We start from the raw sequence: 25,849 nt of genomic DNA, 5'->3' as shown, positions 1-25,849 counted from the left end.
AAAAATCAATTTGAAACTAGTATAACAAGTAATGTTATAGTTGGTTTTAATTTTTTTACATTTATTGTAACGTGTCGTGTGCCGAAGTAACGAAGTACACGAAGGACACTGGTACCAATACCAAAAAATACATCATGTCTCTAATGGATACTAAGAAATAACTTACTAAATCAAATATAAATAATAAACCACAGTTCTGCGGTTACAAAGTGTACCTAAAGATAAATGGATCACAATTACTTTTAGCCTGTGAGTGATAATTTAACAAAATGGATAGCCGAATCGTGATCCTCATGAATCATCAGTTTGATCTGACTACGCGGAGTAGGTACCATGTTAATAAGGTAAAAGGTAAAATTGTTCTGATAACTGATATTGAAAAGATCACTGTTACGTGGAATTGTATGGAGGATAAATACAATATAAATATTGTCTCGAATCTCATCTGGTTTTTCCTGTCACGAAGGAGATATTAGAAGGTTACGTCAATTTGTAAGGGCAGTAAGATTTACGATTGACTAAGAGGATACACATCAAATCAAATCCACACCTACATGTTAATCTCTTTGATTTGAGCTTTGTAAATACCTAGGTAAATATTTTTAAAAGTAGTCTGCAATCAAAGTGAAATTATTTATTTAAAAATTGTACCTACAGCTTTTTGTCTCTTACTTCAGTGTGTTTTTCCAAAATAGGTGATAAGCATGTCAATTGTTATTGCGTTCCTCCAAAGCAGTGGTTTTCAAAGTTATCTGGACTACGACTTATATAAATCAAGTTCTCAAACTCAGGAGAATGCCTGATCCTTCCACTTTTAGGGGATTAAACCGTTACCAATATTAAAAATAAAATACCGAAGACGGTTGCGGTTGGTTAGATCACCTTTCTACAGGAAAACCATCTTCCACCTTCAGGGCCCGTTACTCATAATAAAAGTAAAATACAGAACGGTTGGTTTGTCGCTTGCGACCCAACAATGTGTGGCGACCCATAGTTTGGGAAACCCTGCTCCAAAGCAATTCGGAGTAACAGTTTAAAATAATGACGAAAGGACACTGAATGCAGTCCGAGACATGTTTTAATTGAAACATCAATAATAATGACAGTATAATTACCGTGTAATATGTAGTGAGGCAATGAAAAGGCGATTATTGTCGCTGCATGGCGTTACCAAGTCGTTGGGTGACACGGAGTAAATTGCAATTACCACTAAATATTTACCTTGCAATAATTGTTATGGTTGTCGAGGAATGATTTTCACCAGGGGCGGTAGATTGTGAAGGTTGTGGTATACAGAGTTGTAACTTTAGTGAGTTGTATTTTGTTAAAATGACCTAAAAGTTGCTATTGAGATAAAGGTTCTTTATGGCTAACTTTTTATAACACATGGACAAATCTAGAGATACTAACGATCACTGCTGGAGAGTTACTCAGAATTTAATTACCACTGCCGTAAGTTTTAGTTCAAGTACTAAGCATGAGACCCGGAGCTGCGGACTACCTAACGGGTTACCGGGGTTCCGGCTTAAAGCAGGAGTAGGAACGAAGTGGTTTTTAGTCAGTAAGAGTCTGACACTCTCTCTCGCCTCGTCCAAGACGGGGATAGTCATTGGATTATTTTCCAGGCTAAAAAAGTAGCAAGCACGCTAACGCAAGCAGCTCAGTGAGCGTTAGTGAGTTCCGCACAATTCGACATTAGCGACATCTCTATAATGTCAACGAGGAAATAAAACTGAAGTGCATAGTCCAAAAATAAGTTAGCATTTGAAACAAAACATCAGAAAGATTTAAATTTAACGTGATTAATTTAAATAAATAGTTGTATGATAATCTTTGCTCTAAATGTCTAAATTAACATTTAAGTAAATTATACACTTGAAACATCTTAATAAAATAAATGATTTACACGACATTTAGTTTGAAATTAGTTATGTTGGTATTTATGTAGCATTTTGTCGATCTTGAGACTAGGTGCATACATAATATTTAATTAAGATTCCGGTCAATTGTTTATTTCTCTGAAAATAGTCAAAGATACCTATATATATATTGTATAGGTACTCAGGTGTATGTGGAAAACATGTACTTACTATGTCGGTTAAACTAGGCTACACGAAGTCGTCGTCTGTGCTCGCTGCTCATGAGGATGAGTCCCTCTGTAACTCGAAACTAGTAGAGCTTTTTTCCCGTAATAATGTACGTGAGTAAACCGCGACTAGTAGTAGTAGTTAATTTATTATGTCTCATGATAGTTATTATAATATAATATGCTAAGATGCATTTCTCAATATTTATTGATAGAGTTACAAAGATATACTTGTACTGCCAATAAATAATGGCTACATAAAATATGATGTGCAGTTATCGGTGCTCGTTCATAATGATCACTGTGACATACTCAATTACTTGTAATTATGATAATATCGCGAGTTATCTCTGCGGGGGCAACCGCCAATTACTTTCATAGTACCTGCAGTAGGTATACCGATATTTACTTACCTATGTAATTATTTATAAAATGAACAGAACAGGAAAAGTTACTTACAAAGTTACAAACATCCTCATATTAAATAAATACCTATTTCGTTGAAATAGGTACTTATTCAATTATATGGGACCCCAATGTGTGAAAGCAAAAAATAAAAACTTCCCAATTTTTTATTTTGAGAGACCAATACAGGTGGGGCCTAGCAGGGCTGATGCCCGATCTGGATCTGCGGATTACCTAACGGGTTACCGCGGCTTGTGATTCGAAGCAGGAGTCCTACTCTGTTTCTCTCGCTTCACCCAAATGGCAGGACTAGTCATTGGATGATACCTTCCCAAAAAACAAGGGCACCCAAACATTTTTTTATACGGGGGCACGGTACGCCAGTGCAATCATGTAAATATTAAAAACATTATTTATTAGGTGTGTATATCTACGGTCCGAATTAAGAAAAGTTATCAACGTATTCCTTAAAGGTACCGTGTATGTTGTGTAGGTAAGTAGTTTCCGTAATCCTATAATTTACAAGTTATCTAAAGTGGTAAACGAGATACAATAAAGTTTACAATAAAATACTAAGTAGGTAATAATGTTCCTGCCCGCCCTTTTCGCTGACATTTTCTCAAGAACGAGAATAGTTTAGTAATAAATTAAATAAAATACAAATATAATTTGTGGAAAATATACAAAAATCATTAATTTTTCATGACAGGAACCAAAAACTTTATGTAAGTATGTAATAAGCATTTTAGACTACAAAAACTATTCAGTTATGTTTTTTTTTTTTCTTTAAGAGCTTAGATAAAAAACATATAAGAAAAACCAATTTAATTTATACATGAAATAAATCAAGTAATAATTAATGACGATCGATTTATAAATATCTTAACCATAGATTCATTAACTATAATAATAAATAATTAATGTGCAGATGTATGGTAATTTTACTCCCCGCTGACATAATAAGTAAATCGCGCATAATTGCGCACGCGCATCTAAGCCGCGAGTCAAGGCCGCGAGGATCTTGACCTACACGCCTACAAACAATGCTGGCCTGTCAACGCCCCTAACTTCGGAGAATGGTGTGAGTCACTAACTTTTGCGGTAAACAGTAAAGTTTGGTTACAACTTAGCATTAGCAGATAAACTTATAAAGGACGTTAATTATTGTCTTTTATCAATCGATATTTATCTATATACATATAATAAAATCGTAGAAAAGTGCTGTCTGTACATTGAAAATAAAAAAAAAAAAATAGCAGGGGTTATTGTTATGTCGATGTCGAACCCAAAAATGTAATTAACTTTTTTTTTGTCTGTTTGTCTGTTTGTCTGTTTGTCTGTTTGTCTGTTCGTGTGCGCGCTTCAGAAACGGCTGATCCGAGTTGGATGCGGTTTTCACGAATATATTGTGGGATGCTTAAATTTACATTTAGTGTTTGTTTCATGTCAATCGGTTCATAAATAAAAAAGTTATGTCAAATTAAAGAATCACGTCGAACATTCTATGCTTATACCATTAATCTCCGCAACTATTTGACGGATTTGGTTGAAATTTGGTACAGATATAGTTTAGAACCTTAGAAAGGACATAGATATATTTTTATTTCAAAAATCAAAAAATAAAAATAAGAAATAAATTATTTATAAATAATTCTATGTCGATCGTTACACGACTTCGGTTCATGTTATTGTTTTAATTTATCGAAAAAAGTAAATAAATAGTAAAAAGGTATGAAAAAAATAATATCAATATAATAAAACATTTAGTACAAAGAAAATGCTCTAACGGAGTATAGATAATTCTATGTCGATCGTTACACGACTTCGGTTCATGTTATTGTTTTAATTCATCGAAAAAAGTAAATAAATAGTAAAAAGGTATGAAAAAAATAATATCAATGATAATTAAACGATGATGTTATGGCTGCGGTTAAACTTATTAAACTTTTAGTACAAAGAAAATGCCCGAACGGAGTATAAATAAATAATCCAAGTTGTCTTTATCCTCGATAGATGGCGTTGGGATCGAAATAGATCGCGCTATGGTTTCGTTACATTCATTTGGTTGGGTATCGGCCGAGCGCTTCGGTACTATCGTAGAAAAAGTGTATTATCAGTCGTATGATTATTTGTCTGTAGTGGTCCTGCTGTTTCGTATATTCTAAATTGGTTTCGTTGTATTTGTCAATTAATAAGTTTATTTGTTGGGTTTTCCTGGTTTTTTGGTTAAACTATTTAACGTAGGTTTAGTTTGATATCGATTATTAGTAGTTACTGTAGTTAGTTTTTTTAATAAAATTGTAAGTCTAATTTTTTTTTTAATTAGATTAGATTTAAGTCGTTTCTTTTAAATTATTTAGTTTAAGCTTGGTTATTATAGCATAGAGGATAGGTTGTAATATAGTTTCTTTTTTAATTGTTATAAATTCGTAATTCGTAGCTTTCTTTAGTTTTAAGTTAGTTTAAGTCCGTTTTTAAACTATTTTTTCAATGCCCTAAGTGAGTATACATCTATTAAATTCAAACGCAGAGCTCATTATGTTGATTTTTGAAGAGTTCCCTGGAATATCTTCCACATCTCATTTTTGAAGAGATCCCGCGAGATCGGGAACTATGTGGTTAAAACCAAAAATTTGCCGGAAGTCACTATTCCACGCGAACGAAGTCGCGGGCAAAAGCTAGTTATATAATAACTTATTAAATATTTTACAGACTTTTGAGGAACCAATGTAGGTTTAATATTCCCGCTACCTCCTAATGTTTGTACCACACGTTTTCCACGCGTCTCCCTAAACCCTGACAAGTAAAATCGGACTCTATTTTCGACACATGTGATGCTATAATTGCTTCATCCAAAATTGGTATTATGTCGTTGAGGTCACAATTCAATTATCCATTCTATGCAAATGGTACGCGGTGGGTAACCTCGTTCGCGAAAAACCGAATGAGTAAACGATTATACATGACGATGATGTTATGGCTGCGGTTGAGACACGTGAATACAATAAAAAACTCAACGTTTTTTATTCCCATTTCACACCCGAAACATAGTAATCAAATGCGTTGCCGGCCTTTTGAGTTTTAAGGGTTGTTGGAAAACCATCTAAGATTGGGAAGGGGGGTAATTGAGTCTTCAACCCCTCTTACACAACGCAAGCATGCCATTTCGCTCGGGTGGATGATCTAGTTGTGTTTTTTTCATGCTAAGAACGGTAATTTTTAATTAGAAATGTGTAGAAATCAAATGTAGGTTAGGTCATCTAAACTAAAATCTAAAAAAATCTCATAAAAAGTAAAAAGTTACTTTTCGGTACCTTTAAAATGCGTAGAACGGCACAAAAACCTAATTAAAATTGCAATCAAAAGATTCTAAATCAAAGCTGTTCTAAAAAAAGATTCACACATTTAAATGGAGTCTTTTAACCACAATTAAGATAAAAAATATATGTATTTTTAGTTTTATTATACGACATGATTTATGAGTGTTTTTGCTCATGTTTTGAACTTGTTTGTTTAAAAGTATTGAGAGTAAAGTTCATTCGCTTAGTTTCATTATTTGTTCAAACACGTACTCCGTGCCTTATTCGGGACAAAACATAGACTACATTTTTTGTCATGCTGTATTTGGATGTGTAAAATCTAAAAGCAATTCTATGTAAACGTAAATATTTTGAAGTCGGCAAATTTAAAAGGATTTTAGAGTAAAAGAATCTACAAACTAGATCTTTGTTTAACTTTAGATTTAGTTAAAGCTTTATTAATTGTAGGCGATTGATCCTTAAATTGCCATCTTAATTATGTTTCTCCACTATAAATCCTATCAATATGACAATCCTACTCATATTTCATAGATATTCTATTAAAATGGCAACTTAATTAATTCAAGAATAGTGCCGTTGTTGCTTAAAAAATAAATTACATTCTATCTCGTAACTTTGTGCTCGTTTAGCCGACACTAATGTTGGTAAAAAGCGATAAAATCACACTTTATTATAGGCACAAAACACCGGGACCAAGCTGGATGCTATCGAATTTCTTCATGTACCGTTGTTATCTTTAAAATAAGGTTTTAAGAAAAATAATCTATTGATTTTACGACGTGATCGCGTCGGTCGCATTTTTGCACAGCTGCTGCTAAAAACGGTAATATAATTTTAAAAATAATCGCAATCTGCAGGTGTTTGTAACGGTTTGACAGCACTTTACTTCCTGTGAAATTTTCAAATTATAATCTTAAATACGTACATATAAAAACACAATAAAAAGAATATGGTAACTTGATTATTTCTTGCATTGCACGTAAACAAATTTTTGACTCATTTTATCTCTTATCGATTTAAAAGTTCGATCACCTCGCCTTGCACAAATATTATAATGTTACGGAAAACTTTAGATGGCAGACGATAATTTAATGTTTTTTTTATATTAAATAACACGCTCTTTCTGTTTCAGATGGAGTTAAGGAGGCATAAGTCGGGAGGGACGTCTTTCCTCACATTTTGGATATTTCTACTACAGGTAAGTCTTGGTCTTGAATGAACTAAATATAATCCATCGTAATTACATCGTATCATCGTTACGTATGTTATACTCAAAATGACACAGACACTATAAATTTTTGCGGACTGCCTAGCGGATTAACAGGGCTCCAGCTTAAAAAACAGAAGTAGCAACGGGGTGGTTTTTAGTCAGTAAGAGTCTGATACGCAAGGTGGGAGAAGCTATTGGATGACTTTCCCATCTCAAAAAACACTAGGTATCCATATTATAGTCACGATCATCAAGATCTTTTTTTTAGGCTTCGTGATAAATGTTACTAAAAATTCGTAACTAAATAAAAAATCAAATCTTTCCTTGACTGATTGGATTGGAATTATTGGATTTTAAACACTTTTTTTGGCAGTCTGGCCATAAATAAAAAAGCCACTTTTATCCTATTTTCCAGATGTTAGGGAGTGCACGCCGCGGTGCCGAGGGTCACGGCAGATTGATGGACCCACCAGCTCGTAACTCTATGTGGAGGTTCGGGTTCCCCAACCCTGTCAACTACAACGACAACGAGCTCTTCTGTGGAGGGTATGCAGGTAATTAATGATCTTAAAAATATAGTACGTAATATTAAATTATGGTTGGGTTTTGAAGAGAAATTAAGCCAGTAGATAAATAATGATAGAAAACAAACATGTAAATAGATGCCTAGGTATGCGTAAAAACTCTCAGTGTCGATTCAAAAATTTGTTTGCATGTGGACCGAATACTTCAATCAAAGATCGTTAAGTAAAGGGATCTGGTACAAAACGATCCAACCAAACATCCACCGCTTTCCGTGGATCGATCAAGCCAATATGAGCAGACCTGCAATAGACATGGCTTTAACATTTTGACATAATCACTGTGTGATTAAGCCCTCCTATTAATTTAATAAAGATTAAAAAAAATGTTTGCATACCTATTGTATCAACAAGTGTTTGGTCGAGGTGCTATGTACGGACAAGAATGCGTTTTTTTTATATCAGTATTTGGTTTTATTTTCGTGGCGCCTACCTTTCGAGATTAAAGTCAGTTTTTGTCATATTATTATCGATCTATATGCTAATCTGCAATAAAATAAAAACAATCTTTGACAATCTACAAGATTAAGCAAGATACTTCCGCATTTGTACATGTCAATTATTATTCAAATTAATGTTTTTGAATTGTAAATTACCTAATTGGATCTTAACCTGTCAATATCTGCGTCAGTCTATAACCAAAATTAATATTAACACACTTCTATTTGTAAAGGTTAACATAATTGAAAAACAACTTTTAGTCTAATATTTAATTACTAAATCATCAAGTTAGTAAGAAGCTGGTTTTTAAAAGCATAAGTTAATTAAGTTTTAACGAACATCTATTCACCCCATTCACGTATCTATTAACCCTTTTAAATCTATTCACTCCGTTTTACGGTACAAAGAATGATAAATTTTTTTAGAATTCTAATTACTTACTAATTATAAGTAATTATCTTCACACTTTAACTTCATTAGGTAAGATTTCACATCCGCATTGTACAGGGCATTATCCTTGCATTATTAGTTACCGCAAACATTTTTTTCTTACTCTATTGATTCCTCTAATGATGCTACGAGCCAACGATCTTACGGAAAATTAAGTTCAATGACCTATCAATAAAAGTATTCAAGGTTGAAAGTCTATTTCATTTGTTAATTTACAAAATAGCTAATGCGAGTCACGTTCGTTTAAATCTCATTCTGTATACTTATCTAAAGAATCTGACCATTGTGGATTGTCAAAGTCAATGGCACAAATCCCTGAGGTTTATGCGTTTGTTTGCAATTTGCAGACTGTTTACGTACCTTCTGTTTGATATAAATACACAGAGCTGAGTTTTTTGTGCGTATTTGTAAAAAAATAATGGTTCACAAATAATTGCATTTAATCTATTTCAGTTCAATGGGAGCAAAACGAAGGAAAATGTGGTGTATGTGGTGACGCGCACCACATACCGGAGCCCCGCCCTCATGAAGCAGGTGGTATGTACGGGAAAGGTATCGTCACCAGACATTACAGTGTTGGCCAGGTTAGTAAATACTTATTTGGTACAAATAAAGAGTAAGAGTCTTAAAAGTCAACCTAACGAACAATTGAAGACCCTTGTGGAAGAGCTAGAACTAGAATACTATAGGTTATTTTTTTAATGTTGCCCCATACTAGCATTTTCTCTTGTGTTGTGGGTGCGTTTACAAACATACATGTCCACATAAACACCCAGACCCGAAACAAAATTTGTGGAGCACACATAATAGCTGCTCCGTGCAGGAATCTAAGCCGCTACACGTTGCACGGCAGCCGGTTGCCCAACCGTGCAGTCAAACAATATTAGTGAAAAAGTAGTTATAAGATTCTTATAAAGAGTCTGATGATCATCAACTGTACATCCACATACTGATGATACTCAACGAGTAGACTTTGATACTGTGAGTTTAGCGGTTGGTTCTTAAGTAGCAATCGCGGCGGTTAAGTAGGATACTAATCAAATTCCACAGGAAATCGAAGTAGAAGTGGAGTTGACAGCAAACCATCTTGGAACATTCGTTATGAAGCTATGCCCGAACAATAACCCGAAGCAAGAAGCCTCTCAGGAATGCTTTGACAGGTTTGTGGAATCCCAAATACGCAATATTTTGTTTTCAATTGCCCTTTCTTACTTTATTTTTTGGACTAAAAGGGCATTGGGCCCTTATTACCATAACAAGAACATAAAATACATGGAGTAAAAATACGTAGGATTTGGCAATTTTGCTACGTAAGTAGATTGGAAAAAAGTCTTCAATTTTTTTTTTGTCAGGTATCCGCTATACATTTCCGAGACAAGAGACGACAGGTTCTTAATCCCATTGGACACGGCTAAGAAAGAGATCTTCAGGTACAGGGTGCGTCTGCCTCCCTACGTGACTTGCACACAGTGTGTTCTACAATGGACTTATTACACAGGTAAAATTAACTAAGAGTTTAATTGTTGTAGGTGATAGTAGTTTTCAGAGATAGGTAATAAGGAGATAATTTTCATTTTCACAGGAAATATGTGGGGTGTTTGCGCAAACGGCACTGAAGCCGTCGGTTGTGGTCGCTCAGAGACGTTCAGGAATTGCGCTGACGTCAGTGTGGTAACCAGCACTGGTGGTCTTCCGCCTGCCTTCGCTGGAGACCTCAGAAGAGACTATCCCTTCCTCCTTTACTACAGGGACCTTAACATGCCCAGAAATGTCTACCCTCTGGTCGTCAGGTGGGATAACACCACAGTTTTACTCAACTCTTGTATTATTTTGTTTATAAATGTGTGTATTTCTGTAATTTTATTATTTTCTTTTATATGTTTTACGTATATTTATATCAGTATATATTTAAGCACTTTATAATACTTTTACAATACTTTATGTATCTTGTGGCTTAATATTTCAGACAGAAACTGACGGATATCCGAAAGGAATCGTACGTTATTAGGTAAAACCTAAACATTATGTATGTTTAATGTATAAAATTATATGTCAACTGTCATTAACGTGCACTATAATATTGAACGTTTTCTTTCAGCAACGATATTGATACAGATTCCGTGGAGGAATTTGTTCCACCGATCATTAGGTATACTTTGTCATGTCCTTAATGATTTTAAAGGTTATGGCTGAAGTGACGGTGTCTTTGTGAATAAATTTCCCTCCCCCTCTTTACGTTGTGTTCCGTAGTTTAGTCCTCATATACTTAGTGTACAAATTATGACGTAACTAACAAGCTGTCAACCCCGTATCCCTTTTCTGTGTATAATTAAGAATGTACAGCTGTATAGTCTTCCGTAGTTGTGACTAACATGACCCTGTGCTGTGAATGGACTGAAAATCTTTGTATTATAACAATGTATCTGTTTGGAGTAGATGCTTCAGTTTTAGGCTTTTGCTAGATGTTGTAAGTCCATTGAAAACGTAAAACTAATAGTAATGCTCTAATTCGAACTTTCAGAACTCCTATGACAGATTTTCGTCGACTATTCGTAATAGCCCTTTTACATATTCCTGTTAATTTGTAATCTGTGTAAATATAGAATTTGCACCTACGTTAAATGTAGGTAGCTCTCTTCAAGAACTTATATCTCTCAATCGTGTTTATTTATTTCCATTTAGACGCATTATATCCTTTCTATATAGGAGTTAAAAACTTTCCACAATAATTTACGTATTAATGCTTAGGTACCGTATTTAGTCGAGAAAGGTGAAGCAACCAAAAACTAGTTTCCTTTAATTTCTAGTTTATTTATTTATTGTCACCAATCGGACTGGTTTCTAAACCTCCTGCTACAGGTCGAGTTATGGGTGTGTACATAAAAACGGAGAATGTCCTAATTTAGGCTAAAATATCTAATACGTAGAATAATAATGTTTCAGGGATCAAGTGTGTGTGCCGACTAGGTCCTTCAGCAGACTCCCAGGAATGCTGAGCTGGTGTCAGACCAACTGCCTTCGATACCCTCCTAATTGTCCTGAAGAATTGTGTACTTGCCCGTGAGTGTTTCATTTGATTGAAATTTTATTTTAATACTATTGATATCCGAAAGTAATATTTTTATTTAGTTGAAATGTAGGTAAATTAGATGACTCAGTAGGTAGTAATTAAATAATTCTCTATTAGAATAATTGAAGGTTATAGGTTAAACTATGTTATTTTTAGCACAATAACAAAAAATCTATATTCAAATATTGATAATAATCAATTCTTAAGTAAATTATGTTGATTACAGACAAGTAACGACATCTATGATAAACAACTTGAAGTACCGAAACTACATGCAATTGTTTTTTGTGTCTACCCTACATTTTTTTTGTTTTATTTTTCAGGCAAGTATGCGAGGCCACTGGAGAGTTAGAAGGTCGCGAGGGAGCTGATGTGTACTGCATGGACCAGTGTATCGTGTACCCGCCACGCTGCCCTGCAAACCGGTGCAGCTGTTACTAACGTGATCAATATTGAGCTGCTTCCGAAGATATACTTCATTAAAAAACTATTTCATTAATAGTTTTCCTCGTTATAAATGTAGAACATGACGAAAAAGGTCAATGACCTTGATAAGGCAGTTCCTTTGTTTTCTCGAAGTAGCTCATTTACTTGTATATTGATTTATATGTATAAAAATAAGTAATATGTATTTGTATGTAATTATATTCTACGATAAGGCTCAAGCAAATCAAATCTCTCACCTGTCAGAAAGCTTTTGACAGCTGAGTGATTGATTAAATAAAATAATTAATCCTTGCATTTTAGGGTTAAAGGTTTAAAAAGTTAAATTGGAAAATGCAAGGATTTAAAAAATCCGTGTTTATTTCTTACACGAATTTATGTATGTTTTATGTAATGTTATGTATTTTGTATTATAATATTCAATTAGATATGTATAGCTGTACAGTTTTAGATTATTATTTAAGTGTATTTTTGACAATCTTCATAAGCAAAAATAGTGACTACACTATGGAAAATATAATGTACCTCCCTGTTAGGTTAGAAGGTACCAATTTATATCAATTTGCCATACACTGAAATCATGTGCCAGAAAGTAGGTAATAAAAACTTATTTCTTGTTTAGTTACAATTATTTTTGTATAATAAAATTTCTCTTAAATAAATATTTTATAACTGTTGTTTTAATTAAACTACCTACAAAACATATTCATTTATTTAAAGATTCTTTTATCTAAGTAGTTGTTGTGGAAAATAACCGTTAACGATCAGATTACTAAAAATAATGGTTTACTCACATAATATACTGAGAAAAGTTCTACTAGTTTCGAGTCACAGAGGAACTCTTCATCTTCGCGTGTGCAGACGCGGCGACATCGCGCAATCTATTGACGTGGAAAGTAGGTAGCAAAGCTTTTCTTAGTATTTTTTTACAATCAAATTAATGATACCGATATATTATTTGCACCAACATCGAATGAAATTCTTACCTTAAGATAACTTAATAGTTGATAACAATTTCAGCAATTTTCAACACAAAGCTGCACTCATTCTACAAAACAAACTTCTAAGTTCAAATATTTACATTTACCGCCATTTTTGATTTGAGCAGAATGCGCATTGCCGTTTAGTTTTATTCCATCGATACTATGTACACTTATTTCCTCTTAATAAATTTCATTTGAATTTCATTTCTACATTTTGATTACAAATTTAAAAGGCTGAATATCTTTTTCGGAAGTTTATATTCACTGTGTGTTGTTTATTAACAAAAATTAAAGCCAACTTAACAATACACAAATTGGTGTTGGCGGTGAATCGAAACGTAATTGACATTGACGTTGCTTATCACAGTTCGTCTTCGGTCGATTATTTTATTATTTACGCAGAGCGATTATTATTTATAAAGAAAACAGTGATTTGAGTAAATAAAAGTATACAAAAACATAATGAGTGATTTATTAGATGAAGATTTGGAGTTCCGCGGCGGTACTTTGCAGCTGTCGACGGACACGAACGTGGCGGAGAATTCAGAAAGTAATCCTACTAATAATACGGATAATTTGGGACGAAGGAAACCCCCATCTAGTGTAAATCCCTCAGTGTTGTCTGGTGCAAATTCTTTGACCTCCTCTACGTCTTCCTTTGCCGGTATGTTTTGAAAATAGTATACTTTGCCACATTCCTGTTGGATTATGTTTTTCTGGCTCACAGGTAAAAATTGTACCTTTGTCAGTAAAATTCCAAATGTTTCGTGTTTAAAAATGGAACATGCTAATAAAAGGTAATATTGGCGCAACATACCTATATAATTCCCGTAACAGCATTGAATTTTCCATTACTTAATTGAATAGTAATAAAAATAGGTGTTATATAAATAAAAACAAGATTGTGACAATGATAACTGGTGATTGGTGGCTACTGTCAGTGTTATTGCCTAGTTAATACACACCCAGTCTATAATATGGCTATGTCTCCGGCTACAGATGCTCGCGGGTCCGAGGATCAGGTGAATCCTGCATCAGAGCAAGCAACAGGTATTCAAGCGGTATTCCCTCGTTACGATGTGCCATTTGACAAGGAGAATATCAAAGACTTCTTTACATTCCGCAAGGGAGTGGTGGACACTGCCATACAGGAGTGTATCACTGCTCTGCTGTTCCCTGAAGATGGAGAGTACTTAGGATCCTGGCTGCTGACTGAGTAAGATTTTAGATTTTTTTAGGCTAACTACCTAATAATGTTTCACAACATTTCAATGGAAGATAACACTAGCTTGTACAAAGTCATAATTGCAATAAATTTCTTATAATTATATATTCCCAAGTGACCTATATATTCCCAAGTGACCTAAAACTTACCATAATAAAACCATTGCATAAAAAAGAGGATAAATTTTTAATGGAGAACTACCGACCAATAGCTTTAATACCTATATTCTCTAAAATATTTGAAAAATACTTTTATATTGAAATCAATAGATATTTAGAAAAACATAAGATTTTATGTGATAATCAAAAGGGTTTTAGGCAAAAAAATAATATAAACATGGCAGTATACGACTTCTTATACAATGTATACACACATGTAGACAGAACCTTGCCTGTCTGTTCTATATATTGCGATATGTCCCAAGCGTTTGACTGCGTAGATCATAATATTTTAGTCAACAAACTCTCGGCATACGGTATACGTGGTAATGTATTGGAGTTAATAAGGTCGTATTTAACAGATCGTCAACAAATAACGGAAGTAACAAAGTTTAATCCAAAAACTAAAAGCGAACAGATATTTACATCTCATAAGCGTAGTGTATGTTATGGCGTTCCTCAAGGTAGTGTATTAGGTCCCCTCCTGTTCTTATTATACATAAATGACCTACCGTCGGCAACTACAGAACCTATGGTCCTTTTTGCTGACGATAGCACAATAACTGTAAAATGTAAAGATCCAAATAATTACAACCTCGAAATTAATAATTCATTATCAAATATAATTGATTGGCTTAATAATAATAATTTAAAAATTAATCTTAAAAAAACTAGTATAATGCACTTTAAACAGCGGGAAAACATAACAAATTCATTGCCGGTTAACCTAATGTATAACGAGTATACTATCCAAGAAGTAGATACAACTCGATTCTTGGGTTTAACTATTGATAGGCAACTCAATTGGAAAAATCATATTGACGGAATAAGTAAAAGAGTTAGTAAGTCAGCATATGCCCTATATAAGTTAGCCCCTACAGTCAGCACGGAAACTCTGCTCACAGCATATTACGGTCTTGTCGAATCAGTACTTAGGTTTGGAATAATCTTCTGGGGAAATTCAACTCATAAAGATATTATCTTCAAACAACAAAAACGTTGCATTAGATCTATGTTCGGAATAAAAAGTATGGATAGTTGTAAGCCGCTATTTACCAAACACAAAATTTTAACACTTCCATCTTTATATATCCTTGAAGTTGCATTGTTTGTCAGAAATAATCTACATTTGTTTCCGCGTCTGTCTGAATATCATGTCAGAAATCGACGCAAAAATAACATTTGCATTCATCCCTCTAGAACTGCATTGTTGCACAAAAGCATAATATGTTTAGGTCCTAAAGTTTATAATAAAATACCTAAATCCATACAAGAGTTAAATTTAAATTTGTTTAAAACTAAACTAAAAAAATTGTTGTATAAGAAATGTTATTATAGCTTAGAAGATTTTTTAAATGATAAATTAGATTTTTAATAATTGATATTTTTTAATAATTTTGTAATATAATTTAATAATATAATATTTTTTATTAATTTCTAACTTTTGTTGCTTGTGATTACTTATAATTGGAATATCTTACATTGTTTTTGTTTAAGTTTAATAATTTTATATAATTCTTTGTATGCTTAAGGTTTAAAACTATAAATATTTGTACGCCTAGACGGCATAACATGTAGCTCATATACCTATTCTACCACCATTGCATGTATTCCTTATATGTAATATCACTCATGTTAATGCAAATAAACATTATCTTTATCTTTATCTTTATCTTTATCTTTATAGTCATTTTAGATTTTAAAAGGATTAAGGCTCAATTTAATCTGATACAAGTTGAAAAATAATGAGTCATTGTAAATAATTGAACATCTTGACCATCTTTAGACAAATGGGACAAAAAATATGTATATCATGTCTTACTTAGATCTAAGTTCCAGCAAACCCTAAATTAAAACTACTTTTCCAAAAACTTCCAGAATAACCCTATGGGACAATGAAAAAGAGAGGATTATCCTTCTAACTTCAAGACTGGTGATGACCATCAAATATGACTTCATAGCTATGAAGCAGCTGGACTTCAAGAAGACATACCTGGATGACCTGGACACCATTGTTATTGGGGACCTGGTCTATCCTCCGTCATCGTTAGTTCCGTGAGTATTCTGTTTATCTTACTATCTTTTTGAAGAAATAAATGTACTGTGCTAACATTGAGTAACTTGGTAAAAGGATAGGTGAAAGAAAATCAAAGAATCGGTTTTAAAATAAAAGCATATACTTGACTGTGGTGGTTTGGTGGTGGATCATACATAACAAAAAAATATTCTGTGTAAATAGTAATATAATTGATTGGAAGTCTAACAAAAGGTAGTTATTTGGTTATTGTCCATATGTTTTCCTTTTGTAGACAATACAACAATATCTCGAAATTCTCTATTTATTTAGATGTATTAACTGTTAGAATTTTTTACTTCATTCTTTCAGTGGTAAAACAAAGAGGAAGGATAAAATAAACTAATGTATTTTGTTTATGTATGAACCAGTGTAAAGTTCGCCAGAAAGCTTGTGTTTTTGTTTAAAGAAGAACTGGTTTTGCCGCGTTGAAAAACCCGCGCGTGTCGTTAGTTTAGCCTTCAACGTTTTTGTATATCGATTCCACTGATTATAATAAACAACATAATTTAACGGTTTGATACAATCAACTAGCATTTATCTTCAAGTTATTATGCATGGAAATAGAAAGTATTATATTAGGTCGTGTTAGTCATAGCACGCAGTTTTTGCTATATGTAAACAGTATCCGTGTCTCAGAAAGCACGTAAAGGCGATGGTTCTGCGCCTGACCTCTCTCTTGTCGTGTCGGTCTGTCGTCCCATTGCGTTCAGAGAGTGAGGGAACAGAGTGCACTATTGTTTGCGCACACACTTATACATTATAATATCTCCAGCGTAGTAGTGGACTAATCTAGTTAGACAGACTGGATACCGCGATCGAAATCGACCCGAAGATTTATATAAAAAATATATTTATCCTTATACAAGAGACAGGTCGACATTGAAAGTTTAGTAGTTATTCAAAAATTTTACATTTCTGCTTACCCTCTGGGGTCTTCCCCAGATGACGTAGTACTGTATTTTAACTATGACGTGTTGATATTTATCAGGTTTATGTCAGTATACTGTCTTAGATAGCTTAGTTTTGGTATTTAGATAAGGCGAGATATAGACATATAAGTAGAAGTGCGGAATGTCCTAGCACAAGCAATTGCTTGCTTTTAAAGGTGATCTCCAATAATTCGTATCAAATGCCTATGGTATTTGAAATAAAAAATCTTTTATTATTATTTTTATAGAGAGTTGAAGCCTATAAGATGATTAAATACGGTGACTAGGTAATACCTATCAAGATATTTAGAATATAAAGTAAAATAATAAGATTATGTTGGTATCTAAATAAAGTGGTTTTATAAACAATGTGTATTTACACATTGGACTTGATTCGACATGTATAAAATTCCATGTTAGGTACTGTTTTCTTTGTTTATCGAAAACAATCAACGAGGTACGTAGGTACCTACATTTGTTTGATAAAAATATGTAGTGTATTGTTATTGTTTAGGTAATGTAATATGGCGTCATACTCGTACAGTCACAGGTTAAATTAACTATAGTATTGACGCTTGTCTCCATTAGTTATTCATTTAACATTAAACAGTCTACTCACGTAAAAGTATTGGGAAAATCTCTACTAGTTTTGAATCACAGAGGGACTCTTCATCATTAGCAGCGACCGCAGACGCGGCAACGTCACGCCGCTTATTTTTTTGGTAAAACATGTTGTTAAAAAATGTTTTAAGTAGGTACAATACACGATACGATATTACGATATGTAGGTATATTATACACGTTAACGGCTAACCGATCGCGCCTCATAGCGATAAAAATCAATTTAGGAAATGTTTACAAAAAAAACTGTCGGTAATCAAAATGGGTCTAGAAGTTTAGTAGAAAATGATCGTGTTTTTTACAGTTTTGTTTTATTCATTTAGATAAGATATGAAATATTATAAGTATGTATAATAATAAGGTTATATTACAAATTTAGAATGAGGTTATTAACTGGTGTTACTCATCTGCAATATTGTCTAACAAATGTGTTGGTGGACAGTCGCCTGAACGGCATCGCATCGGGGGTAACGACGGTCGTGAAAGACTGCGTGATCGACCGTCTCTGTCGGCGCCCCTCCCACGAAGAAGTTGAACACCAGAACAGTAAACTGTTCGATCCCAAGTATTTTGAACCTAGGTACTTTCTGTTGCTGTAGGACTCACATGTTCCTAGCTTTTTTTGGGTTATTTTCGTAGCTTAAGCTTGTTTTGATACTCATTTATGTTACATTAGTCTGCAGCTAATTTCAAGTGATTTTTGGTAGTTTTTTGTAGTGCTTGTCTAGTAATGAGATAGCATTATATTTATATTATGTACACGAAATGTAAACTGGGATTACTAAAAATGTAAATAAAGCTCATTCTCCATTACATGGGATAATTAACATAATTTGTGAAAATTCGGTTTTACACCTCTGCCTAACCCTTATAAGTACAAGGCGTACTCAATCTTTTTTATTAATACTTCTTGATAAAATAATTTATAGAGTGGTCAGGGAATTCTTAATTTAAACATTTCCCGCTCTTAACACTACCGCAGATAACATATGTGAGGCCTATATTGCTTCAACTTCGTCGATACTCTGGCCTCTACTTCTCCAGTTGTGGAAGGAACCGAAAGGTAAAATAGCAAATAGCCGGTAAATCGAAAGGTTCTAGGACTAGTAGACTAGTACTGGGTATCTTTAATGGACTAAATGCATACATAGATAGATAAATAACAATTTACATAGGTAGCATAAGTAGGGTACAATGGCGGCCTTATCGCTAAAAGCGATATCTAGCAACCTTTGGGGGAATGGCGCGTTGATATTATTTTAACAGGGTAGTCCGAGGTGTGGGATGCATAAATATAATCTAATATCCTAATTGCATGTTTTTTCAAAGACGCTAATGTTTTAATTAATATGTAGGTACCTAACTGTTTTATTTTGTGTTAGTAAATAATGCTAGACTAATAATGTCATTATGATTTTGTTAATTTTCGCTGTAACTTTACATTTTGTTTTTGTATTAATATTGTTAAATGCATGTCACTAGTGTGTAGCTTCATTAATGCTATTTTAGTATTTAGAGTACTAAGTTATTTAGTTAAGTATTTTAATTTCAATTTTAAATTCGTTTTTAACCTAAATAATTTATTGGGACACCCAAATTTTAATATGAATTACTGACAATTGATGTTATCTTTAAAAATAAATTGATGCTATCATGAAAAAACCCAATATACATAAGTTATTGAGCACATAATGCTGGGCTTGATTCCCAGTACAAATTCTATATTTTACTGATGTTTGATATCGACATCTCAGAAACAATAGTTAGGAAAGACACATTGAACATTTCTATATTTCTTTTTGTAATCAAAATCAAATCCCTAGTTTCTGATCAATGACTTTTAAATCTTAATAACAAATTGGGTAAGCACCATATTGCCTACTAAAAAGGCATTTTCACATTATAAATGTAATTATTACTCACAAGTCACAACTAACGGGAACCAAATATTTGATGCCTATTATCAAAATAAGTAATAATTAATACATGTTTATTATATAGAGAGCGCCACCTCCGAGGAGTGCGGCTGATGTGGAACAAGGGTGAGCCCATCCCATTGAAGACCGTCTGGAACCCGTTCAGCCAAGATGTGCCCTTCCTCACTTTCGCATCACATCCCATCTTCTGGTATAAAGGTGAGTTTTGTCATTAGAAGTTAAAACGAGATATTTACCATGTTTATTAGTTTTTGTGAGTGCAATACAACGAGTTTCATTCTTGAATCAAACAGCTGGCTTCGCTGGTCGCGTTTTTTGTTGCTCATGACTCTGAGCCCTCCTGTACAGTTACTGAGGTGGCAGTAACACATAATTAAAACATTTCAATTTCGATTATTACCAAGCAATAGTTGTTTGCACCTAAAAAAAGTATGAGCTCACAATTTTAGAAAATACGTGAAATAAAATACCCGTCACTTTCCATTACAGAAGGCGGTCCAGAAGAAAAAGCGACATACGACATGGAAACATTCGCAACAAAGCTTCAACGGGCGATAGAAAACATGACGTCATCAGCGTGCTGCATACACCATTCCCCCATAGTCATACAGAGTTACGTAGGAGTGACGTCACTACTACACAACAAGACTAGCATGGGATTCTTCAAAGTCCGAGGGAAATTCAGCTTCTAAGTAAAGGTATATCTCAATGGTTACTTTTTATAAAGCTGTGAACTGGTACACAGCTCGTGTGGCTCTGGACGGCGGTAGGTAGACGAATATAACTGGAAATGTACTACTGAAATGAAATTTATTTGAGATGCTCATTGGTCGGTAAAACAGTGATTGACAGACATTGTATTGGACTATACTACCTGTCAACCTAAGTCCTAACCTTGAAGTTGCCAATGAATATATTGTTCTTGGAGTATGCTACCAGGCGAATAGCCAAACATAGGCTTATTAAAAGTATACATGATAAAGGCGTACATCTGGTCATAATGCATTTCATTAGTACATTTTTGGCATTAAAGATCGGAATCTTGTTATGTTTATTGAAGAAGCTTTTTCAGTGTTTTTAACAAGGGCGACTTTCTATTGATTGAACAAACGGTTCTCGAAAAAATGCTCGATGCTGAATCTCAGATTTAGAAAGCTCAACATTATGTACTTAGGTATATTGTTTACATATTCTTTGTTTTCTATTATATGTTTTTAGTTAACTGTAACTAAATATTTCAGTAACGTAATTATCATTTGAAAATACAATATAAATGTAACAAGATTCCACTAAACGATTTATTAATTAATAAATAAATATTATAAATATTATTAATAATCAAATAAAAATTAAATTGTTGAATTACATAAAAATTCGTATGTTCTAAGCCTTAATAAGTATAAAATAATTAAAAAAAAAACGAAGCTGATTGTGATGTGTTGTGTTTGGTGAATGCATGTGAGTATTTGCCAAATAGCTTATTAGAAGCTCATAGCAGTTCAAGGTCATTAAAGAATTAATTGCCGAAAGAAAACTGTTGAAGGCAAATCCTTCGCTAAGCGTCCTTTGTAGCAATTAACGTGTTAAAAAAATGTTCAAGTCGCCCGTCTAGCTAATGAAAGTGGTTCGGTAATGTCTTAAACAAATTCCTAATATGCATTTATATAAATAAATATTTTAACGTATCTTATCAATACATAAGCTGTACACGGCGGTTCCTTTACTCAACTCAAGTTTAGCAGCGTGTGTAAGAATGAAATTGCTATGACAATTTAGACCCAATTAAGCAAATAAAAGAATAATTTTGATTTTATTTTTATAATAACTATCGTGAGACATACCTACTAAATGAAATTACGTACATTAATAGAGAAAAGCTCTACTAATTTCGAGTCACAGAGGGACTCTTGACTCGTGCGCAGACGCGACAACTTCGTCGCTAGGCTTTTCTCCATTAATTTACGTGAGTAAACCATGATTTTTAGTTAGATTTGATTTTCGAAGTATATGATTTGTACAGTATGCCAATTTGCGCACTATCATTATAAACACTGGCGAAAATTGTCAGTAATTCATGTACACCGCTGCTTCACCAGTAAAGACATGAGACCTTACCGCATTTTAAACAGACAAGAACACTCAGTAAATCACCTCAGCATTTAAATTGCCAGTTGCATTTAGATGTGGGCTAATCGTTGAAGCAATTTAGACCTAAATACTTGGCTTTAGAGCATTGTTTGTGATAACTAATACCGTTAGTACTTTAGTTATATTTTCGATGTTGTGTTATAGTAATAATATTATACATAATTATGATTTATTAATTACATTATTGGTATAAAGTGTGTGTTACAGCTAGTATGTGCATCTGCCTACTCCCCCGAGGAGTAATTGGCTAGATTTTGTGTTTTAATGTTGTTTTTAAATTAACACACATTACTTGTTGATTAAAATACCTTTATTTAAAAGCGGAAATGGTGATTTCGCCCGCTCATTTCGTGCTCATTTCGTGCTCAAAAGAAATAAATTCCTATGTTCTTCAGTAATGTCTAAACACAACGATAAAAAAAAAAACGCTTTGTCCTGACGTAATAGAAAGACACACAACACACTTTCGTATTTATAATACATATTAATAAGATTCAAATTATAACGTTAAGGCGATCAAATTGTTGATTTTTATTGTTCAAAAATATTGTTGAATTCTTCTTATCTATGAAAACATAATAAAAAGAAATTAGTCTTGAAAAATGAACGTAGATAGGAACATGTTTGACAATTAGAACGAGATTATAAAATAGCTGATCGTAGCTTTTGCATAAATTAAAATTATTGATTTAATATAGTAAATATCTATAAAATACTTACTTATACTTGAAAAATATTGTGAGGCGAGTCAATTGTCAAGCCTTAATTTTATTAATATACTTAGTCGTTTCTTTGTTGTAATAAAAATTACAATGACTATCTCTTTTCACCAATCATAAGCAGGTATATCATCTGATAAAAGTTTGTCGTTGAGTTTTGCAACACTCTGTGTATAGAAAAGACGTTTGCGCTTTGGTAAATTGAGACTAAATCTTAGTGTACATAGAGTTCAATATTGAAAGTCATTGGGAGTATGAAAACCCATGATAGTCTATTTAGAACTTAATGTTACTAACAATCTTTTTAATTTTTAAACTGTGACGTTTAGCGTTGGTACGCTCGTTGCACGTTTTTACGTACTAACTATGCGTAGTATACGCAACGTCGACGCAGCATACACGCTTGAACTGGAAATATGCGAAAACTCTTTACAAATAGTGATGTATGTGTAGTTTAAAAGCTGCTACTTGCAGTAAAATGATCAGTATTCAATTGGAAAATTAATTATAATATTAGTTGTAAACATGTTGAAGAAATTAGTAGCGAGAACTGTTTCTGTGCTGAAGTTAATTTTGTGGCACTATTGTTATTTTTTAATATTCTTTCGTAATTTAATTGAGTATAAGTTGATAATAGTAAAAAAAATATACCTAGATGCTAGACAGATTTTAAACACGATAATAAAAATTAAAATTTGTCGTCTTGAAGACTTTTACACGGCAGAATACTTATAACCTTAATGGAAAGAGCGTATTCTTTATTAAAATTCCGGTAACGCACTGGTGACTTCTCTATTGTAATTGTAAGTGATCAGTAATATCAGTATACTCGTTTGCCTGCTATATTTAAAAAAAATATGCTAACCCTAACTAACTTACGAAAGATTACGTTATATATACATATAATAATTATTGTATACGTGTTATAATGAAAGGCAAGATTTTGTTGTGTGAAAATATAAGCTCATCTTCCAATAACATAATAATATTTAGATATTACTTTATTTAGTACTGGCTTAGTGTAAATGTTGCTCAGAAACTATGTGATTTTTATGTTAAGTTGCGTATGTTATTTTATTATATTAATTGAAAAGAACTTTAAGAATCAATCTAACGGTTTACGTGGTTTAGCATATTAAAAAAGCCTAGAGAGCAGAGAGCTAGTGTTTTAAATATCAAGAGGGTTATTTTAGACTCGAAATTGTATTAACTCGTGGATACATTGCTTCTCATTTTTTCTTATAGTATTTTCTATTAATAAAATAAAAAATATATACTCTAAAGAGGGTCTATGTTAGCTACTTACTACTTATTTAGTAATATGTTGTATGCTGTTCAAAGTGTAGGTATGTCAGTTGTAATATACGATAAGTTTTCTAAAGTTATAGAACTTATAACAAGCCTGGCGAAAAGTGAACATTATAATAGGGGCTTCTAAACAGGCAATATATTTCTGCATACGCAGCAAATTTTAAGTGTCGGAGAGCCTTGGTTCGGCATGAATGGGCCTGCTCGATTGGAGTAATACCATGACCTCACAGAAAACCGAAGTACCACACTATACAGTTACATATTGCAGAAAAATATCGCCCGTTTAAAAACACCCTTACTGACATAAAAAGTGTGATTTTATGCATGTCATGTATTATACCAATGTTTATGTAAACCTTATATGGTGTAACCAGATTAATTTATGTAATGTTATTTTATTCAAATATATTTTATTTTGTTACAGTTATATAGATAGATTTATGTAGTTTTTACATATTTATGTAACATATTATAAAGTTTAAGTTTGTGTAAATAGTTTTGTAGTTTGTTTAAAATGTTGAAATTAGTTTTTGAGACAGTGAAGTAAAAAATACATAGTTAATTTGTTTAACTACTTATTAGGACATTTCATTTGGCATATTATTCCACTTTTATTTTATTTAAAATAATAATATTGGCTGTTTCAAGGTCTGATATAAATGTAGTTTAAAATAATATTTTTGGAATATGTAAGAAGCGACTGTTCTGTAATTGTGTGTAATTGTTATTAATATCTCATTAATAAAGTCATTTTCAATCTTATTCGTGTATCGTAACGATCATTTTCGCTTGTTACTACTATAAGTAGTATTGATATTTGTTCACTACAACGTTGATAAACTAATAAATACATACAGGATATAAAGTAGGCACTATTAACATCTACCTATGCATCATTTATTAAAGGGTTTGATGTTGAGTTTAAAAGCATCACATCTTGTCAAGTTGTTGCTATACACTTTTTAAAATGGTAAAATTCAGATTTGTCACGTAACAAACATTAAACGTTACTTACAAAAGTATTGTTCTTAACGTCACAGACAATGAAACAAAACACATTCTTAAATAATAAAGTACCTTATAATTCCAAGAATAAAGTATAGATTCATTTCACCTCAAAATTATATTGAATTACAGCCGAATCATAGTGTAGAAGTTCAAGGTTAACCCGTTGTCTGTCGGAACGCAGATCTACGCGAAACACAATGTGTTTTCTATTGTGTCTTATATACCGACAGACAAGGGGTTAAATACCGATGTTACTCATTTCATTATTAAGAAATAATAATTAATTAAACACACCAAATACAGTAGTACTAATGGGGGTGACAAGAGAATATTAAAAATCCAACTGGTTGGTTTTATCGAATAACTTTACGTCATGCAATTTTGCATATTCGTTATATCAGCGTTATAAGAGACAAAACTACGTGTCCCATATATTAAAATTTACTGATGAGAATTAAAACCGGTATAGTAATTGTCTCCTATACTTAATACATTGCTCTAGGCCTACAATCATAATAATTCATGGTTCTAACAATTAGTATAATCTAGAAAACTAATTTAAGTTGTGAAAGCAAGTATACTTTAACGAAATACATAATAAACTAATGTTAATTAATATATAAATAGTTATGTTGCTGTTTGTGTATCCGTATACTTTGTGTCATTGAAGTTTGTCTTATTATCTTTAACTAATAAATATTCAAATCATAATATGCTGTAGTTTTA

At 32.8% G+C, this 25,849-nt stretch overlaps 2 protein-coding genes and 1 long non-coding RNA gene across 8 annotated transcripts in view; 2 read left to right on the top strand and 1 right to left on the bottom strand.

The window, feature by feature from the left end:
- LOC118266850 (uncharacterized) overlaps window positions 1-12,679 on the top strand; it is a 35,677-nt gene extending 22,998 nt beyond the window's left edge. The window contains exons 2-11 of one of the 3 annotated variants that reach the window (XM_050703046.1): window positions 6,944-7,009; window positions 7,437-7,575; window positions 8,947-9,077; window positions 9,544-9,653; window positions 9,846-9,991; window positions 10,076-10,283; window positions 10,460-10,501; window positions 10,592-10,642; window positions 11,437-11,553; window positions 11,887-12,679. In XM_050703046.1, the coding sequence (XP_050559003.1) occupies window positions 6,944-7,009; window positions 7,437-7,575; window positions 8,947-9,077; window positions 9,544-9,653; window positions 9,846-9,991; window positions 10,076-10,283; window positions 10,460-10,501; window positions 10,592-10,642; window positions 11,437-11,553; window positions 11,887-12,004 (1,128 nt within the window). In that variant the 3' untranslated portion in view covers window positions 12,005-12,679. The remainder of the gene's footprint in view (window positions 1-6,943; window positions 7,010-7,436; window positions 7,576-8,946; window positions 9,078-9,543; window positions 9,654-9,845; window positions 9,992-10,075; window positions 10,284-10,459; window positions 10,502-10,591; window positions 10,643-11,436; window positions 11,554-11,886) is intronic. The other 2 variants (XM_050703047.1, XM_050703048.1) reach the window with 2 other exon arrangements.
- LOC126912175 (uncharacterized) overlaps window positions 1-13,231 on the bottom strand; it is a 44,151-nt gene extending 30,920 nt beyond the window's left edge. Inside the window, exons 1-2 of the long non-coding RNA XR_007706804.1 lie at window positions 12,994-13,231; window positions 12,802-12,888 (exon numbers count right to left, since the gene is read on the bottom strand). This is a non-coding gene — a long non-coding RNA (uncharacterized LOC126912175). The remainder of the gene's footprint in view (window positions 1-12,801; window positions 12,889-12,993) is intronic.
- A 94-nt stretch (window positions 13,232-13,325) lies between these two features.
- Window positions 13,326-25,834, top strand: LOC118266900 (tumor protein p63-regulated gene 1-like protein). 4 transcript variants are annotated; one of them, XM_035580520.2, is made up of 6 exons: window positions 13,326-13,654; window positions 13,990-14,206; window positions 16,252-16,428; window positions 18,443-18,553; window positions 20,002-20,135; window positions 20,427-25,834. In XM_035580520.2, the coding sequence occupies exons 1-6, from the start codon at window positions 13,453-13,455 to the stop codon at window positions 20,627-20,629; spliced, it is 1,044 nt and encodes a 347-aa protein (XP_035436413.1). In that variant the 5' UTR covers window positions 13,326-13,452; the 3' UTR covers window positions 20,630-25,834. The 4 variants fall into 4 exon arrangements, with proteins under 4 accessions (XP_035436413.1, XP_035436412.1, XP_035436414.1 ...); XM_035580519.2 differs by having other exon boundaries at window positions 13,327-13,654; window positions 18,443-18,580; XM_035580521.2 differs by having other exon boundaries at window positions 13,328-13,540; window positions 18,443-18,580.
- Window positions 25,835-25,849: the final 15 nt, after the last annotated feature.

The sequence above is a fragment of the Spodoptera frugiperda genome, chromosome 23, assembly GCF_023101765.2.
Source record: "Spodoptera frugiperda isolate SF20-4 chromosome 23, AGI-APGP_CSIRO_Sfru_2.0, whole genome shotgun sequence".
Classification (NCBI taxonomy): domain Eukaryota; kingdom Metazoa; phylum Arthropoda; class Insecta; order Lepidoptera; family Noctuidae; genus Spodoptera; species Spodoptera frugiperda.
This window is presented reverse-complemented; position numbering and strand designations above follow the sequence as displayed.